The 19,298-nt window shown below is 40.4% G+C and overlaps 1 protein-coding gene and 1 long non-coding RNA gene across 2 annotated transcripts in view; one reads left to right on the top strand and one right to left on the bottom strand.

Annotated features, from left to right (window-relative positions):
- Positions 1-16,261, bottom strand: part of gsg1l (gsg1-like) — a 30,186-nt gene extending 13,925 nt beyond the window's left edge. Inside the window, exons 1-2 of the mRNA XM_037793518.1 lie at positions 15,625-16,261; positions 1,614-1,661 (exon numbers count right to left, since the gene is read on the bottom strand). Coding sequence (XP_037649446.1) covers positions 1,614-1,661; positions 15,625-15,913 — 337 coding nt within the window. The 5' untranslated portion in view covers positions 15,914-16,261. The remainder of the gene's footprint in view (positions 1-1,613; positions 1,662-15,624) is intronic.
- Positions 10,857-18,587, top strand: LOC119502494. Its single transcript, XR_005210086.1, has 3 exons — positions 10,857-10,868; positions 11,406-11,410; positions 18,459-18,587. It is a non-coding gene; the product is annotated as an uncharacterized LOC119502494 (long non-coding RNA).
- Positions 18,588-19,298: the final 711 nt, after the last annotated feature.

Raw genomic sequence — 19,298 nt, 5'->3', positions numbered from 1 at the left:
AGGTGACATCATCTTCTCTTTGTCCTCTAAGATGAGGACAAACAGGAAAGCAGCAGCGGACTGATCCTGTATAGTCTGGACAGTTGGTGGTTCAGAGACTGTTCTCACCAGAAAACCGACAGCATTAGTTGTTTCTTCAAATGCCGAAGATGGAAACTGTCCTTCCAAATGCCCAAAACGACATGTTTTGGTTCAAGTGACAAAGACATCTTGCGGCTTTAGGAAGTATGAGTTATGAGGTCGGGTTGGAAGGATGGGTCAACAAAGCATTCAACTTTAACCCCTTACTATTCCGTCCTCTTTTTTAGAGAGGTAGGAGTGGAGGACAGGGGATGTTGAGGGGTAGATAAATAGTCAACAATAGAGCTGGGAACCTGAAGATTAATTTGAGATGCAGCTCATCACTGTGTCAAGTTGTTCTAGTTATTAATGAGAAATAAAAATTATCGAATAAATGAATGAATCAATTAAAAAAAATTGTGTATAAGTAAGTGCATAAGAGCGTAGAACATGATAATAAGTATATGATGGTCATTCCCATGCTCTATTATGTCTCATAAGTTGTTGCAGCAATTTTTGAGTTGAAACCATTTCTTACACAGATTTGGTGTTAAATTTAACATTTTTTACCACTCGAGAATTGATAAAAATGATCAATAATCCCTCCAAAATACCACATTAAGACACCAAGACCTTGAGGAACACTGTAGAAAAAGCCATGCTGTGATTTGGTATCAAAAACTTTTAACATTTGGAGATTTCTGCAAGAATTGCATTTTTCGGCAATTAGATGGCAAGCACTTCTGTTTTGGAAACTGCTCAGAAACCCCCTTATTGTCAATCTAGCTAAGAAAGCCATCCATCCTCTGAATGCTCTAGGTCTCTAGTTTGTGGCTGTAAAGTTTCATGAGGCTGTGATTATCCTAGAGGTCACCACAGGTCATTGTATACAGTGAGGTCAAGTTTCATAAAAATGTTCTCACTACAATGAAATGGCAACTATGGGGACTAACATCATCACACATGAATACAGTTGGGCTCATTGGATCCATAAGAGTCTCAGCTTTACAGTGATACCCAATTCATGTAAATCTTTCTAAACCTAATCAAAGTCATTGTGTTGAAAAATGACCTATTCTTAAGTTTTCCTGACAAGTGCCACTTTGACTGAACAAACTAAAACTGCTGTCTGTCAACAAAGCATGTCAATTTCTTTAATCATGGCCACCATCTTTCGCTGACCTTCCCCATAGTTTGTTTATAACCACAATCTGTCCTTGAAATCGTCCATCTTCTCACTTTAAACTCATTTCTTGTTGGAGCGGATCACCATGACCTTGGTTTCAATTACACGTCACACCATTTTCTTTATAATTAGACGTCCTTCTTACAGCCAGACACAAAACTACAGTACCCACGACTGAATCTAGATCTGTCTGATCTCTAGAATATTTAAAAAGAAAGCTTCATGTGAACTCTGTGTTACAGAAGAGAATCCAAAATCAAACAATGAGAAGATGTGTGTATATATTTTTTAGTTTTTTTGAGTTCCTAACGAACAGGTGGGGAGCGGTGGGGAGTGGCGGCGAGGCCTAATGACGGACATTACTCACCTCTCTCCGACGCCGGGGCCAGATCAATGAAGCTCCGACACTTCTCACCTGAGAGAGGGGAGACGGAGGGGGGAGGAAGAGAGGGATGCAAAGAGGAAACGAGGTGAAGAGCACAAGGTGAAATGAAGCAGAGAGGGAGGATGAGAAAAGAGAGGGAGGGGAGGAAGGAAGGTAGAGAGGATGAGGTGATTAATGAGAAGGAGAAAAGGATGAAAATGAATGCACAAGGTGGAGAGAAAAGGAAGAAAGGAGCGTTAGTGTCAGTGCGTCAAACCGATAATAGTAGCTAATAATGTGTCAGGCTAGTAGACAGGGACACAATGAGTCATTCAGTATCAACACAGGAGTTTGTCAGTGTCTCCTTTACTGACTTTATGTGACGATAGCGTCTTCAGCCATGACGCCAGAATAACTGGACAGATGATAATAGAAGTTGGTTAGCAGTCGTTTGGTCGTTCTACCACTTTGGTCCAGACTGAAATATGTCAACAACTATGGGATGGATTGCCATGAAAGTTTGTTCAAACATTCATGTTCCCCAGAGGACGAATCCATCTTACTTTGGTGATCCTCTGACTTTTCATCTAGCGCCACTATGAGGTTGACATTTGTGGTTTTGAATGAAATGTCTCAAGAACTATTGAATGGACTGCCAGGTCAACATTTTCATTCCCAAAAAACACAAGTCTTTCATCCTGGAGACTGCCGTTTGTGTCCCGTGCATCATGTTTCACTTTCACGTTACAATCAGCTGTTCATTCGTGTCCCGTGTTCACAACGTCAAGTCACATTTAGGCCCCAATCAGACAGTCTGGGGGGGGCTTTTTGTAATCTTTTTCAATGACAGTAAAGCGTTTTGCACACTGCTTTTGCGTTGGTGAGCGCCTCGTGTTTTTACATTAGCGCCCTGAATGCACTGAGTTGAAAAAAATTCAACTCAGATTCACCCCATAATAAAATTTGCCAAGAAATGATCAAGACATTAGAATTACCTTAAAATATCTGGTAGCATTAGTTACGTTACAGTAACCGTGTCACAGTGTTTATATTTAGTGGGTTCATCAAACTTTATATCCACACCTGTAACACACTCCACAGTTGTATTTAATAGTGACTTCATGCTATTTTTAGTACAATATTCATGTAGGGAGTGTTTTGCATAATGCATTATCATCTTGGCTTTCATTCCATATTTCCCGGCACGCTCCGCCTGCAGAGAGTTGATCGGAGCTCGGAGGGACCTTGCAGGTCACAGATCAGCGGCTACAACACGAGCCATAACTCAGCCTCTGCAGTGTCACAGGTAGCAGGCAGGCCCATCCATAATCAGCTCCCTCACACTGAAGCCCAAACAATAGATGAAGATACTGAGGAGGATGATTTGAGTTTCAGAGGCTGAAATAGACTTGAGCTGAAACTTGAGTCTATGGTGTCCAAGCTCCAAACTACAAACTAATTAGGAGGTTTTGAGTATAAAGTACACCAGAAAACTGACAACATAAACATACTGGTGAGCAGCTTCACGTTGATCTCAGATGGTGCTTGTACTCTATCATTTATTTTTGTACAAAGCAGTAATGTGTTGTTCATATTATCTGGGAAGAAAGATAGAGATGAGAAAGTAGTTATATAATAGTTGTTTTGATGTAAAACTAAAGTGACGCCAAGGAGCGTGACAAAGCGACGAGTTGGGATGAGAACGTGTTGGACATGAACGCAGCACAAGTCACGTTCAAATACCATGAAAACTCACGTAGACTTTTGTGAGATCGACCCTTCAGGGACCGAGGGAGCGAATGAAAAATGAATGGGACTCATACTGTGCATGCTACCCAGCATGCATCGCAAGAACCACTATCTGTTACTGCCTGTACTTAACCATCTGTGCACACAGTTTCAGGATTCATCACTGGTGTTTCTGGAGTCTGCAGAGGTCAAACGTGTTCCATATTAAATCTTCTTTTAAGTGGACAGTTGGTGCCGAGGCAAAGTGATGGAGAACCAAACGATTATTGAAACACACCGCTTGTCACGTCACATTTGACCTCTGGTTTCCCTCAGAGGTCCAATCCCAATGTCCACACTCACAAACTCACAGAATTTGTGGCGTGTTCCCATGAAGTCCGTAAGGGTTTAAGGCTGACCCACCGTCAAATCATCAAGTCCTTGAGGGCTCTCTCGCAGACATTTTGAGCCCATTATGTTTCCTCACCGTCACATCTCTAATCGTGATATGTCACTGCAAAGTGCCGTCCAATTCATATTTATACCTTTTCAAGTCCTTGGAGCCTCTCACACTCAACCATTTACCATGTGACCTCAGTCAGGTCCCTGAGGGTTCAGGGCTGAAGGCCTTAGTCGGGAAATTGACTGGGCTAGTAAGTTTCCTTCACCTGAAGATGATCTGACCTCTGACCTTCCAGCTCCGCTGTCCGTCATCCCCTCATCAACCTGTTGCTGATTCTTCTCTTTGTTTGTCTGATTCCACCTGTCTGCCAGGTGCAGACTGTTATCCTAAAGGTCATCCAGTAAACCACCTTTAACCATCTGATGTGTCTAAATCCTTTCTGCATTTGAGTCCTCCTCTTTGTTTGCCAGTTCCACAACTTTAAAATAAAATAAATTGATAATACCTGCAGCTAAAAGTTGCTCCATGACTCCCCTGTTATAAATGCAGCATGCTATTTGATAAATCCTGCCCAGAAACTCTTCTGAAGTATTATAATTCATCTTTTCCAAGGTTAAAACTCGAGGGAATAGAGAGAGAGAGAGAGAGAGAGAGAGAGAGAGAGAGAGAGAGAGAGAGAGAAGGAGGGAGGAGGCAACAGATGAATGTGTTCATGACTCGGTGAGCTGCAGTCAAAGAGTGCCTCAGCCAAAAGGTGACTAGCTCAGCGTCTGATTGGGACATGAATCTAAAATGTAATTAAAGAGTGAACGGGCTTGTCTGTGACCTGACGACAGCACTAACTAACAGCACAATCAGTATTCCTACGCCTTCCCACATGCTCATGGGAGAAAACGGCACTCTAATATGTCAATTAACCAAAAAAAGATCCCAGTTATCATCACGCTCCCAGTCCATCGGGTTGCAACGGAACGGATTCATTTTAAAGAGGCTTCAGGTGCTTTTTAAATGTCTCTAGTTTCACATCACTCCTTCATTATTCCCTCACCCTGCAGCCGGCACCTCCGCAGTCTGTTTAATCACTGATCCGATGTCATTTGGGGCTAATTGCAGCTCTAATGAGTATGAATGGTGCTGTGAAACAACGGTTAACGTACCATCACTTCTACAGTGGTGACTCTGTCTACATTATTCAGCCGAATCAGGTGCAGACCGCACAGAGAGAACCCACTTTAATAAGAAGTACCTTCATTTATTCACACACAAATGAAAGTAACTAAGTACATGTATTCAACTGCTGTAAGTATTTTTATTTTCTTCTACTTTATACTTCTACTCCATTAAAATTCAGAGGCAAATATTGTACTTTTTACTACATTACATTTATTTCAACCTATCCTCATACAACCAGTATGATGTCTTCTTCTTCCTCCTTTTTCATTCGTTTTCCAACGAATGTCCAGCAACACGTGTCAATTTACCCTCGTTACATGTTTTACAAGTAGAGATAAGTATGATATAAAATAGCCTGAACTTTGTTTTCCAGCCCAGTATCCTATGAATTATGCCCAGATAGAACAATTCTAACTCTCAACATTTAATTTCAGTGACAACTTTATTTTGTAGAGTGAAATATAGGATTAGATTTGGGTGTGGACGGTTGTGAATGTTGTTAACCATCAAACAATCTTCAGTTATTTTAACTCCATATGCAGCCCCGTCTCCTAGAAGTTCTATTTATGTACTAATTTGTTTTCCCAGTTACGTTGTGGACCATTAATTATAATGTTGTCATGGAGAGAGGAGCAGGTGGACCCAAATGCAGGAGACTCCAGACAACATGAAGCTGGAGAAAATCATTCAAATGCACGACTCAAAGCAGGCAAAGCAAAACTGAAACTCTCATAACTAAATGATCCAACAAAGACTGAGCTGAAAACCAGCAAACAACAAACGTATCTGACGAGAGGGTGAAGTGCAGGTGGGGAGAAGCTCAGGTGAGGGGAATGAGGTGATTAGGCAGGAGAACGGGCCGGGAGCTGATTGGCAGGGAAAAACACTGGGGAACAGGAGAGGAGCTGATTGGTTGGGAAGAACTAAGGAGGCTGATTCAGAGGAGGTGTCGACAGGTGAAACTAATCAGGGCAGAGCAGACGATCAAAACTGGCAGGAATACACACAAAGCCAGGAAGTAAAACCAAACATGACACATGAGGAGAGTGGCTTATAAAAAAAATAAAACAGGAAACACTAAACAAATGCACGAAAAAGGGAATACAACAGAAAACCCCGAAACCTGGAAAGCAAAATCCTCTTCTAGACAAATCAGAACTAATATAGAGCACTAAAAATGTGACAAGTGTAGTTGCTACAGGTGGATATTGTATTGAAAGATCAGATATTTTGGTGGACGCGACAAACATATTTGTTGTTGCAAATTAGTTAAACATAATTTCTAGGAGACAGGGTTGCCATATGGAGTTAACCACTCTGCAATATCAGATCTGATATCAAATCAGAAACACTCCAAAAACGTAAAACAGCAACAACAACTCAATTATCAATCATCCAGTTAATACACTTTCAATTTAATTGCATTCATTTGGGGAAATTCATGACAGAAACAATTAAACAGCAACTACTGCTGACACACACACACACACACACACACACACACACACACACACACACACACACACACGTTAATTAAATGTTACCTCTGAAAGAACTGAGTTTATAAAAAACTCAGTTTGATGTCAAAATGAACTTTTGGTCTCATTACTGCTGTTAAACAGAATGGAGCTGAGCTGCTTACGAGTCTCTCCGCCCGTCCTGCCAGATTGTAGTGATGTAATGAAGTTAGTAAGCCTCACTGAAGTCACCATGTGTTTTTGATTTAACCTTTAATTCCCCAGGTGGCCCTGTCGATGTCTCTCAGCACAGATGTGACAGCAGCAGGATAAATGATATCACAATCAAACCATCGATGTGTGATTACAGTAACAAAGGTTAAAGAGTTGAGAGAAGTCAGAGAAACTCGACTTGTTTAATCATCCCTTTAAATGCTTGAATGTGAAGCTGTTTTCACAGCAGGCTGTCGGTAGAAGAGGAGAACAGGGACTCTGAAGAGCAGCACAGTGAGACGGATGAATAGAGGCAAGTTGTACAAAACTGACCAGCACTGAGACACTGAAAAAGATGCAGAGACTGAAACAATGTCTGGATGTTGGTGCCTGAGGCCAAATATCATGGGTGGCCTTTTATGTACGCACCCAGAAAGTGTGAGGTGAACATTTTAGGTAGTAATTTCAACTCTAATACAGTTTTTGTGGTATAAGGGCGTAGGTTTGCATATAGGAGACAGAATTGTGCCTACCAATATTTGAGCAAACTCAGTGGCATCTTTGGAGTGAACAGACACAAAGAAAGAAAGAGAGAGAGAGAGAGAGAGAGAGAGAGAGAGAGAGAGAGAGAGAGAGAGAGAGAGAGAGAGAGAGACCTCAGTTTTGGACATCTAATTAGAAAAAAATGATGAAGCTGATCTGCACCAAGCCCCCAGGAAGAGCGCCGGTCGTTGATCCCAATTTTCGTACAACTACAACTTCTGTGTCCGTCACATGATGCCATTAGGCCCAAAAATACTTTTTCCCACATGTGAAAGTAGAACTAGGTGACATGTTTTAGACCAGACAGTCTATAAAAATCAAATATTCTGTATGCAGGAACCTTCCAACCTCTGGTTCCTTCTCACTGTTCAGTAAAATGTCAGCCATCTGTTGTCTTCTGTCCCATAACACCTTGTGTCTGTCTCTGTGGGATGCTGATGAGCAACAATATCCAACCAGTCCCCTTCATACTGGGAGACTCTGGCCCAATTCCAATCCACCCTCTCCCTACCTGCTTCCACTCCGTTTGCACGATCGCGTGGAGGGTCCGCCATATTTAGTCCCATCTCAAATAGGGGTGTAAGAAAATATTGGAAATATTGAATTTCGGGATATTATGATTTGTGATACTGTATCGATTCTCAAAAACACTGTATCGATTTTTAACTAACTAGGTTTACATGCAAAGATTAACTCAGTCAATACTTTATTTCATTTGCAAAGATATGCATAATCTCAAAGTAATGCTATGATGTTGGATGTTACAGGGACTGTTATATTGTATATGCAAATCCCACTGCTCTGACTGCATAAAATCATAAACATGTTTTACTCAGATTGTATGCATATGGTGGTGTGTTCTTTATACTATGACAGCTTTCCTAAAATTATATATAAAAAAATCGCAATATATCGCCTTGCTTACAGTATCGCAATATATCGCAATCGTAATCGTTACCCCTGTATCGTGATGTGTATCGTATCGTCAGATTCATGACAATACACAGCCCTAAAACCCCAAACCAAAAAGCAGGGAGTGGAAGTCGGTTATAAAACCCTTCGATGCCGACTTAACCAGTTGCCCTTACTGACGACGTGCAACGCCGCTTTGTGTTCCTCATGGGACACGCTCCGTACAAATGGTTCCGTGCGACTACCGGTACAAACATTTACTGTAAACTGCTCAAACTAAGACAGACATTTATATTGTCATACAGACGTTAACAACTTAAAGGTTATTTAATTATCCATAGTCTAGTCTAGAATATGGTAGACATGTTCATTCACACTAATTAAGATGTGCAATAATGGTTTATTCTGGCATTTATTTATACAATACATTTAAACTAATATTCTTATTTATTTGTACTATTTTGCATTTTTACACACTCAATGATAGAGCCCATTTTTCAGCATTATTATTTGCACTGTTGTTATATATTATTGATATTTTTCCATTGGTATAGTATTTATATTGTAGTATAATGCACATTTTTTACATACTTATTTCTTATTTATATTTTCTTATGTATTATGTATCTTAAGTATTTCTTATTCTGATTGAGAGAGGGAAGTTCGTTCCAAAGCTTCCCGCTTTATTTATACCCTACGAGTTATTAAAGAGATGAACTAGGGGATTAAACCGTGAACTCTTTAGACTTAGATCTGAACTCACTGAAAATACAAACTTTCAAACTTCAAACACTCAACACTTTCTGAGATCCTTTACATTGTCAGCTTTAAAAAATCACAAATCTCTTTTGGTATAGGAGTAAATTAATCAGTAAAATGATGTCCAAAATTCTATTTGCTTGATACTGCACTATTAGATTAAGTGCAACACTGGTACTGTACTGCTTGTGTTGTAATATTGAGTTTAATTGCTCTTGTAGTTCGTTTTAATTTTTATTCTTAATTAAATTTTACATACTTCTACTATTTATCTGCTTATTTCTGTTCTTGTGCTGCTGCAACGCCTGAATTTCTCCTCTGTGGATCAATAAAGGCTTCTTATCCTAAACATCCATCACACCACGTCATACTTCAACTGTGACCTGCTGTAGTCGTGTTCACAATGTTTCACATAATGAAGGATTATTTATGACATTTTTCTTTCAGTTTGACCTCCAAATCTAGTGATTTAGGTGGTTTATTTACAGCCTGTTTGACCGTCTCATTTCGCTTTTTAGCAAAGTCACCGTGTTCCCAGATTTGAGATGTTACAGCCTGGTCTCACTAATATCAACACACAAGAAAGAAGTTGTAGTTTTGTTGCCAAAACCTAAAAAAGTATTTTTGTTTGTGTTCAAAAGGTGACGTTTCATTCAGTTTTTCAACATGTTAGAACGTGTTGCCTCTAAGTTTCACTTTAACTTTTACAATGTAGTAGGCGTAGTAGGCCCCTAATGACCCACATCTATGGTGCTTATAGTGACTGATAACGTCTATCTAATGGCCTGATAACAGTCGATCCGGTCAAAAGTTGATTGATGGATGGATCTCATGATGTTATCGGTTGAAATTGGTTGGTACAAGCTGATGTAAGCACACATTATATTTTGTTTAACAGGAAGAAAGATGACTGGATTTCATACAAAAACTATGATTTTTTTTTTTTTTTTGCACAATATGACCAGGATGTGATCTAAAAGGGTTAAAAAGGCATTTTTCATTTCATCTCGACTTTAACTTATGTAACAAGCATATTAATTTAAGCCAACCCATGATGTTTTTTCTAACCCTAACCAAGTAGTTTTGTTGCCTAAACCTAACCGCCACGTTTCACAATGTTAACTATGTGTTACAACGTTAACCACGGAACTTTTGCCTAAGTGGCAAAATATGACGAGTAGGGATGAGATCATGTTGGATATTAACTTGGTGGGTACAATGTTAGCATTACTGATAGAAAATAATGGACAAAACTATAAAAATAAGAGCCAAGTTGTGATAAACTTTGAGGCACCAACATTTCTCCTGTACCGTAATGTAACTGTAATTCAACCTCTCAACTGATTCTCTCTTGATCGTCTATGATTTACTGCTTTGTGACATCTCATGAAGTAATTTATAATGTTCTGAGTTCTGATGTTTATGAATTACTGAGGCTGATGTTTGTGAGTTAATGAATGTTTGATGGCTCTACATGTCTGTCATCTCCTCAGGATGAGCTGCTGCCTGTCATCATTACGGGGAACATAAGAGGTGGTTTAAATTCGGCTTATTGTTCTTTAAAGACAAACAGTAACAGAGAGAGCAGTCAGAGAGGACAAGATGAATGAATGAATGAATGAGAGTGAGAGTAGGAGGGAGTCTCACTGTAAAATGTTAATTAACATAACTCTCTGCTCGGTGATATATGTGACATCCAAACCGTCTTTATCCTGCAGAGGCAGAAACACAAAACAGTAATAGAGACATTGAAGAATGCTGCATACATGAGAACTGACAGGTGCTTTATATTTATTAATTATTTATTTAATTTATTTAACTGAGCAAAAACTTTATTAAGACGGCAAAGTTGGTGTTAAAATAGAAATTCACAGTAATGTTACAAAAATAGTGCCATCAACGTGATCTCACAGAAATCCCTGAGATGACCACGATCTCTTAACAGCGTATTACGTGGTGGTGACATGTGACATGTAAAATGATGTGCCGGCACCGCGGAAACAATTTAACGTTAGGTTTGGGCAACAAAACTACTTGGTTAGGTTTAGGAAAGGAAAGACCATGGTTTGAGTTAAAATAAGTATGTTTGTCACGTAACAGTATGTAGCTTACGCAAGTTAAAATAAGTCAACGCTGACTTTTGGTTTCACACGAGACACAAACAGTGGTCTCAGGCTGTTTTTAAAAGATATTGTTAAAAAAACATGTGGTTGGTTTGTGTGGGATATTATCCTGTAAGCAATTACACAAGATGATTTGTCCTGATAAAATAGACGTAAAACATATCAAGGCCTTAAACAGTGATTTCATTTGAACAGAAAACCACAAATCCATTTTTAAACTTGTGCAAAACACTAATATGTGAAAAGACTTTACTTTACAACCACTTTTGCCAAGAAATAGGAACAACAGATCCTTTAATGAGTTGAGTAGAGTAAAGGCCACTTTACAAAAACAATGAATACATGTGTTTTCAATCTGCCAATGGAACAAGTGAAAATTCGCCTGTAAAATTTCTTTAAATAATATTTAAATAATAAGATAAAAAGAGGTCTTGAAATTAGCTGGGAAAACTCATTTTGAGCTATATTTTTCTAGTATTTGGAGATGTTGTGTGTATATTTTTACAAGATGCTTTGTCTAAAAACAAGTCACTGTATCTCACTGAAATGTTACTTGTTAAGTGATTCTGTCTTATGTTAGGTGTTATGAGATATTTTGACTAGTAATTAGATAAATATACTTGGTAAGGTTTTACAGTGAAAATAAAGGCATCAAAATGCCAGTAAAATAAACACTATCATTTAAAACATTAAGTTTTAATAATTGGTTCGATATCTTTTCACTTTTGATCTAAATCCACAAACGTCTGCTCCATTAAACTGAATTCATCACCGTAGTCCCTGGTCCTATCGGTGAGTGCATGTATAGTTTACCAGTCATGAGCTGGGCATGTATAAACAATATATAAACTATGTACACTGGCTTCAGTCCAGACACCCACCATCATACATTTTGATTTGGTTCCAAAACGAAGCAAACAGCTGAATAAAACATAGAGTGAAGCAGGAAATCCTCCATATTTTGTCCTGCTGGGCTTCCTGGAGAGTTCCTCACTCTCAAAGAGATGAGAGACAACACAACCACAATCATGATGTTTAACTCTAATAAATCTGATGTTTTTACTGGTAAATGTTGTTTAAAGGCCCTGAACAACACAGGTGTTCACACTTATTTTCTGGCTGATCTCGGGTTCACGTTGGAGCTGTGATGCTGATCGTGTCTGCGCTCTATTTGACCTGTTACGTAAAGGCAAGAGAAATGTGGTGCAGGTGGAATATGAGGCGGTAGGCCTGTAGGTGTGACGTTGAATCAGGTTAGGGCTGCACGATTATGGCCAAAGTGATTTGATTTTACTGACAAAATATTTGTATTTCACTTCCACAGCTAAACAAACAGACTGCTTTCACTTCCATGTTGTGCCACATTCCTGCTAATGTACAAATCTTTACATTAAAATAAACTTAAAATAAGGTTTTTTACCAGAATTCAGTGCACTTTAGTTTTGATGGGTTAAATGAGTAATATACAGTATATTAATTTTCTACTCTGGACAGCAGCCGCAACATTCAGGAAAGTCTTTCCCTGGCTGCTGCTGTAGGGTGCGCGTGCAGCGGCATGACGGCTCCCCAAAAGTGAAACCAAAATATCTCTATGGCCACCTGGTGGCCGGCTGATAGTTTCTAAACATCAACATTGCAGGGTCATATAAATTGTGGAATGCCAAAATTGTGATCGCGATTAATATTCGATTAATAGTGCAGCCCTAAATCAGGTGATAATGAAACGGCAGCAGGTGGTTCATCTTTAATCTTTCCACACAACAGAAGCCATGTGTAATATATTAGTATTAGTCGGTGTTGTTTACGGTGTCGTGCATGCGGTATTACTTTTGTGGTATTTTTTTTTTTTACAGTTGCTGGTCTGGTTTTGGAGTGCACCCAACGTGAGTTCACTCAACTCAATGCACCAATAAGATAACTGGAGAGTCAATCAGGCTCTGTCTGTACACCCCCACGCCGTCCTGACAACACGTCTAATCAGATTCTGAAAACAGTGCAGTGCACCGTTTTGCTTTGTGTTGAACGTTTCAGTGTGCAACGGCTTTGGCTATATAAACCCTGCTGTATTAAAAAAGGCCTAATACTCATAATAACATAATCAACTCATACAGATCGTAAACACAGTCTTAAAGGTAAGAAGATTATCCTTCACCTGAAATGTGAGGCAAATGTTGGATCACTATAATTAGGAAGCACAGTTTCCACATCGTCCTTGTTCTCTCGATTGGGATGTCCTCTGCTATTCTGGACGGCGAGGGCAGTGACTGTAATATCGAGCACACTTTGTAGTTTTAAACACATTTAAACTGATTTCATCAGGCGTCACACCTGCACACAGAGGATCAGGAACCTGGATACTGTTATGATCACGTATACATGGAGCTAAAACGTGCGAGGCTAACAGGTCACAGAGTCAAAAAGGATCATCCTATTTCTGAGTTAGGTCCGCTGCATGTTCTCACGACAGTCTTCACACATGCACCTGCAGCTGCTGTAGCTCTTGGTTGTTGATTGACTCGTTGGACTGTGGGACTCCCTGACCACTGACTTCCTCTACCGCCTCCTCTCTAAAAACACACCGGCCACCAACGTATTTTTTAAAAGACAAGAAGAACATGCCAAAATCCCCTCACAGCCCTGTGCTGTTTCTGGTGGGGTTTGGTTCTTCCTCTGAGGACCAGGATGTGGTAAATCTCACAGATACTCATTATCAGCACAAATGTGCCCAGTCGGAAACATCAGTATTTGTCTTCAAGACCTTAAACTGGTTAGAACAGAGTCAGTAACCCTTTATCTCGGTCTGCCTCACTAAGCTGTTTTGTCGTACTAACAATCCCAAACCAACAAATATCCATTTTATTATATTGCACGACATGAAAGCAGCAAATCCCCATATTTGAGAAGCTGTAACCAGAACATATTTGGTACTTTTGCTTGAAGAATTATCAAAATAGCTGCCAATTAATTTCATGCAAATCAACTAATCGATTAATCTTGTCAGCTTTAATGAGAAGCTTCCATTCCTGAGAGTAATTTACAGGTGATCTATCCAACGACAGTGAATTACACACAGTGTTCAATGGACCTTAAACGCATCAGAACAACCTTTATACCCCTCCTGAACATGTTGAACAGACGAAACTAAAATAAACAACATTTTGGTTGACACGAACTGAGATGGTGTGGATTTTACGCACAGAGATTAGCGCGTAATTGCGCTTAATTACTGACCTGTTAAAGCTTCATTGATTCAGGCGGGACAACGTGCTCTGATTTAAAGGGACTGTTTGTTACTTCTTACAGGTATAAATCTACCGGGTCGGTGTCCCATGCACGCTCGCATATGCGCGCTCGCGTGTGGCTATAGGCTGTTCAGACAGCTCCTCTGCTTGCTCGCCTTCACTAACACAACGCGCGCGTTCTCGCTCCACCTCGCGTGCATGCGCGCACACCACACACTGCAGAAGAGTTAGTTTAGCTCTGAGAATATCTAGTGAATGTACAGTGGACGTTTGTGCAGAAATAACTGCTGCAGCTCCTCCAGACCAACAGAGGTTTTCCGTGTCTTGTGAAGTGACGGGGCTCCGCAACGAGAAACGTTGTCGTCTCCAACCGGGTGCCGGTGTCTACCCTGCTCCCTCCGGCCGCGGTCGGGAGGCTGAAGCAGGAAAAGCCAACACTAGGATCAGCACTGATTCATGGAGAGACCTTCGTCTGGTCAGCTAACATTACTGTTAGAGTGATATTGTGGTTTTAGCTGACGTGTGTCGCCTCACTGTTTTGAGCGATGCTCGTTCATGTCTATGTAGAGCGAGCAAGCGCGAGCCCGACGCTGACTTTCGTTGACTTAACGGCCACAGGTTTCGCTGTTAACAAGTGTGGTATATTTTCAAGTCTTGCACAAGACCGTGAGGCCCCTAATTGTAAACATGTGGGAAAGATAACATGAAGGACAAGGGATCCATACAGGGTCATGCGAAATGTCCAGGTGCTGAAAGATAAACATATAGGACAAAGGTGCCATGCATGGTCATGCGCTCAGCTCAGATGTTGCATGACATGAACCCGATATAAGGAGGCGCGAGAGCCCCGAAGTGCAGGACTTTCAGATTTGACTTGAGACCTCCGGACGTTCTAGACGTTCGTTATGACATTTGTTGCTTGTTTGTAATAAACTCTGTTATACCAGCAAGAACAGTGTCCGCGGAGCATCCTTCCTCATCACTTCAACAGCACTGTCGCAGGAAAGATACGACACAAGAAATTCTGAAAGTTACAAACAGTCCCTTTAATTTCATGTAAATCAACTAATTGATTAATCTAATCTAATGAGAAGCTCCATTCCTGAGAGTATGATTTCTTGTAGATCCAAATCTTACAGGTGATCTATCCAACGACAGTGAATTACACACAGTGTTCAATAAACCCTAAACGCATCAGAACAACCTTTATACCCCTCCTGAACATGTTGACCAGACGAAACTCAAATAAACAACATGTTGGATTAGATTAGGGCTTAATTGCGCGTAATTACTGACCTGTTATAGCTTCATTGATTCAGGCGGTGACAACGTGCTCTGATTTAAAAGCATATAAAGAAAACTTCTGAGGATAAAACCAACCAAGATGCTGAATCACATACTGTAAATCCCGCTATAGATTATTTTTTTTTAAGTGATCAACCTCTGGCCTGATGTGCCCACCTGCTTCGTGGATGTTCTCCTCGCAGGAGTACCAGATGCCGGTGTGGAAGCGGCGGAAGAGGAAGCGGTCGTCTCCGGTCTCCCAGCTGTAGTGCACCTTGTTCTGGTCCGTCTCGTTGACTCCGTAGTCGATGCAGTTGTGTCTCCGCTGCTTGCTGCAGTTTGGCTTGGGGACGCGCTGGGTGCCCTCGCACCAGTACGTGGTGATGAAGGCGGTGGTGGAGAAGAACAGAGCCACCAGGTTCAGAAACACAGACAGCAGGGCGCGACACTTCCGAGTCGTCTTCATGATGTGTCAGTGCTGCGAGCGGCAGCAAGTTTCACCCAAGAAGTTCATCCAAGAAGGAGGAAGAAAGAAGCAGGAGGCGGTCAGAGGAGGAGGAGGAGGAGGAGGAGGAGGAGAGGCATGGCGAGGTGGAAGACACACAGAGGAATTACGCGCGCCTCTGCCTCTTTTCTCCTCTTTGTGTGTCACTTTGTCCTCAGAAGAAGAAGTGACAGGTGGTCCGGACACCCCGACAGAGAGAAGAGAGAAACCTGTAGATTATAAATCATCTACTTCAGCATCACATCCCATAGACCTCCTCCTTTATATAGCATCACTGACACAACACCTTCAGTCAGAGAGCAGGACGCTCAGTGAGGACACCAGAGACTGAGAGAGAGAGAGAGAGAGAGAGGAGTCTCTCTCTCAGCCTCTCTCTCTCTGTTCCTCGTGCGTCATCACCGTGACCGGACTGTTCTTATAGCCAAATAAAAACAAAACTAGAAGGCACCCAGAGAGCAGTTACCAGAGACGGCTGGTGGAAATGTTTTCTAGGTATAGGGCTGTGCCACATTCAATCAATTTCAGCAAATATCCCGGTGTGATTTAATGCAAAAAAAGTGAAGGTATCAGAAAACACATTACTACTTTGCAGTTAAATATTAACAATTGTTTTATTCCAACAGGAAGAGTAAATAATGCTTTGAAAAACACAACAGTATAAAATGTACTCAGTGGTGGAATGTAACTAAGTACTTAAATACAATTTTGAGGTACTTGTATTTTTACTTGAGTATTTCCATGTTCTGCTACTTTCTACTTTCTACTCCACTACATCTCAGAGGGAAATATTAGACTTTTTACTCCACTACATTTATTTGACAACTTTAGTTACTTTACAGATTCAGATTATTAATACAAAATATAATCACATTAAAATCAAATTACATATATTACTGGGTGCATTCCACATTTAAAAAACACAAATATTGACAATTTGTATAATTTGAATTATTATTATTATTAGTAGTAGTAGTAGTAGTAATGTTTTTTTTGTGTGTGACTCAGGCAGGGCAGCACCCTTTATTGGCCAGCCTCCTCTGGCAGCTACAACTATTATAATCTATTTTTATAGAAAATACTAGAAAAATTCCCATCATGAGTTCCCAGTGATGTCACCCTCAGAATCAGACAAGCAGGATATTTAGTTTATTATTATAACAAAGACAAGCAGCAAATGTTCACTTATGAGGAACTGGAACCTGCAAATGTGCAACATTTTAACTTGAAAAGTGATTAAAAAGATGAATTGATTATCAAAAAGGCTATAATTTATTTTTTTATTGTCAACTAATCGACTAATAATTTCAGCTCTACTAATTTTAAAGCAGTAGTGGGTAGAATTGGAGCAAATATGATTAAAAAAAGTTAATTTTATAAAAACGGTCACTATATCCTGACAGTAGTGCATGAAAATCATGTGCCTCTTTGTCCTCCGGTGCTCCTAATGGCATCTGCAAGATTTCACAGACCGGAGGAAAACAATCAGAGACGAGCTGGAGCCTTGCCGTCTCTGAGCAACTGTCAATCACTCGTAAACTCCGATCAAACGGTCAAACTAGGCAGCGCTGATCAAATATGAATCAATATTCTGTTACTGTAATGCCTATTTCTCGCCTCAAATGTTTTCAGAAACATCTTGTAGTGTACTGTTTAGCTGTAAAATTAGAAAATGTGTAACCCGGCAGCCATGTTGAGATCAGTCGAGGAAATATCAAGCACCGCCCACCAGCCGGAGCACAGCCAATAGGAACGCAATCTCTCTGAAATTACCTGTGATTGGTCAAAGTGTTCCGTCACAGGCTAGATTTTTTAAAGCCTGAAAACAGAGTCATGAGGAGGTGCAGAAGTCTAATTATCTCTCAGAACACCTGAATTACAATATACTGCCTACTGAAGCTTTAATAGTAGAAATGCTCAGAAATGTGTGTGTACACCGGAATCAGTAACAAACTGGCTGGATGATATGAAGAAAATCAAATATCACAATATCTTTGACCAAATACCTCGATATTGACATGGAGACAATATAGGGTTGACTATTGGTGCTTTCACAAAATGAGATTTTTGCTAAATAACCATCAGTAATGTGGAAATAATGACAATAATAGAACAGTCTGTTCAGAAAATGACATCACTTTACAGTAATGCAGCCTTTAAAACCAGGAAAAGACAACACTTATGCCATATTATGATATCACAATATCCTAAATTTAAGACGATATCTAATCTCATATCACGATATCGATATAATATCAATATATTGCCCAGACCTACAACAAACCACACAGTGACAGACAATTAAAGGACCTATACAGTATGTCACAGTATGTCACGGCCATGCACCTGTCTCTCCCTCGTGTTGATTGGGTTTTTTACTTATTTGTTACTTGTTTGACATAAATAAATAGAAATGAAGTGAAATTAAATGGTTGTCACTGCCCACTCATATTTATCAATATGAATCCCAATTAGTATATGACTGTCTGGAAATATTACACAAGATAAGTTTGTTTTCATGAATGGCCGAATGTTGCGTCGCTATAAAAGTTGCAGCCGCAAGGAGTTGTGGGGCGGCATTATCTCCTTTCCTTTGGTAAAGGATGCTCCAGTGCATCCTATGCTAAATGAGATAATACAGGAAGCATTGAAACACCTTTCCTCAGCATTTAGAGGATTCAAACAGCTCTTATCATGGCTGTCAGTTAGATACTTCCGGGTCATTTCACTCCGTTATGAACCTTCCTGAGAGACCTTTTTGTCGGCAGCCCTGATTTTCCTACTCTGTGTGCGTTCTCTCCTGGTTCCTGGTCCCTGCTCAACCAACACGGCTGCCAACAATCTGCTCGTCACCTCTCTCACTCTCCCAGCACACCTGCCTGCTATCACCTGGCTCTTCTCCCTCTCGGTGCCGGGTCATTATCACAACTACTGTGGTCGTCTCACTCTCCAGGCCCCGACAACTATTCTGTGTGTTGTTGTTTTTTGCTGGAGACTGACCGCTTTTTCTCTTGTGCCTCAGGATCATCTACCCGCTTCTTAGCCCTCATCCAACATCAGCCCACCCACGCCACTCACCCACGACCACCTGTAAAGCCACCGTTCACCATCTCAACTCTTCTCTCTGCCCCAGAGGAATGAAGTGAAGTGTTGAATGAACTATGTGTTTTCCTGCAAACTAACAAAACAGTTAACATCTGTTGATATTCATAGCATTATATTTCAGTTCACATTGCTTTCACATCCTCAAAATATGTCATTTTCTAACAAAACCGTCTTTTTCTTTTAATATAGCCACCTTACTATGCATATGACGACGTTTGGGGCCTCTACCGACAGATAACAGCGG

Source organism: Sebastes umbrosus, chromosome 14 (assembly GCF_015220745.1).
Source record: "Sebastes umbrosus isolate fSebUmb1 chromosome 14, fSebUmb1.pri, whole genome shotgun sequence".
Classification (NCBI taxonomy): Eukaryota; Metazoa; Chordata; class Actinopteri; order Perciformes; family Sebastidae; genus Sebastes; species Sebastes umbrosus.
Note: the sequence above shows the minus strand (reverse complement) of the source record. Positions and strands in the feature narration are given on the sequence as shown.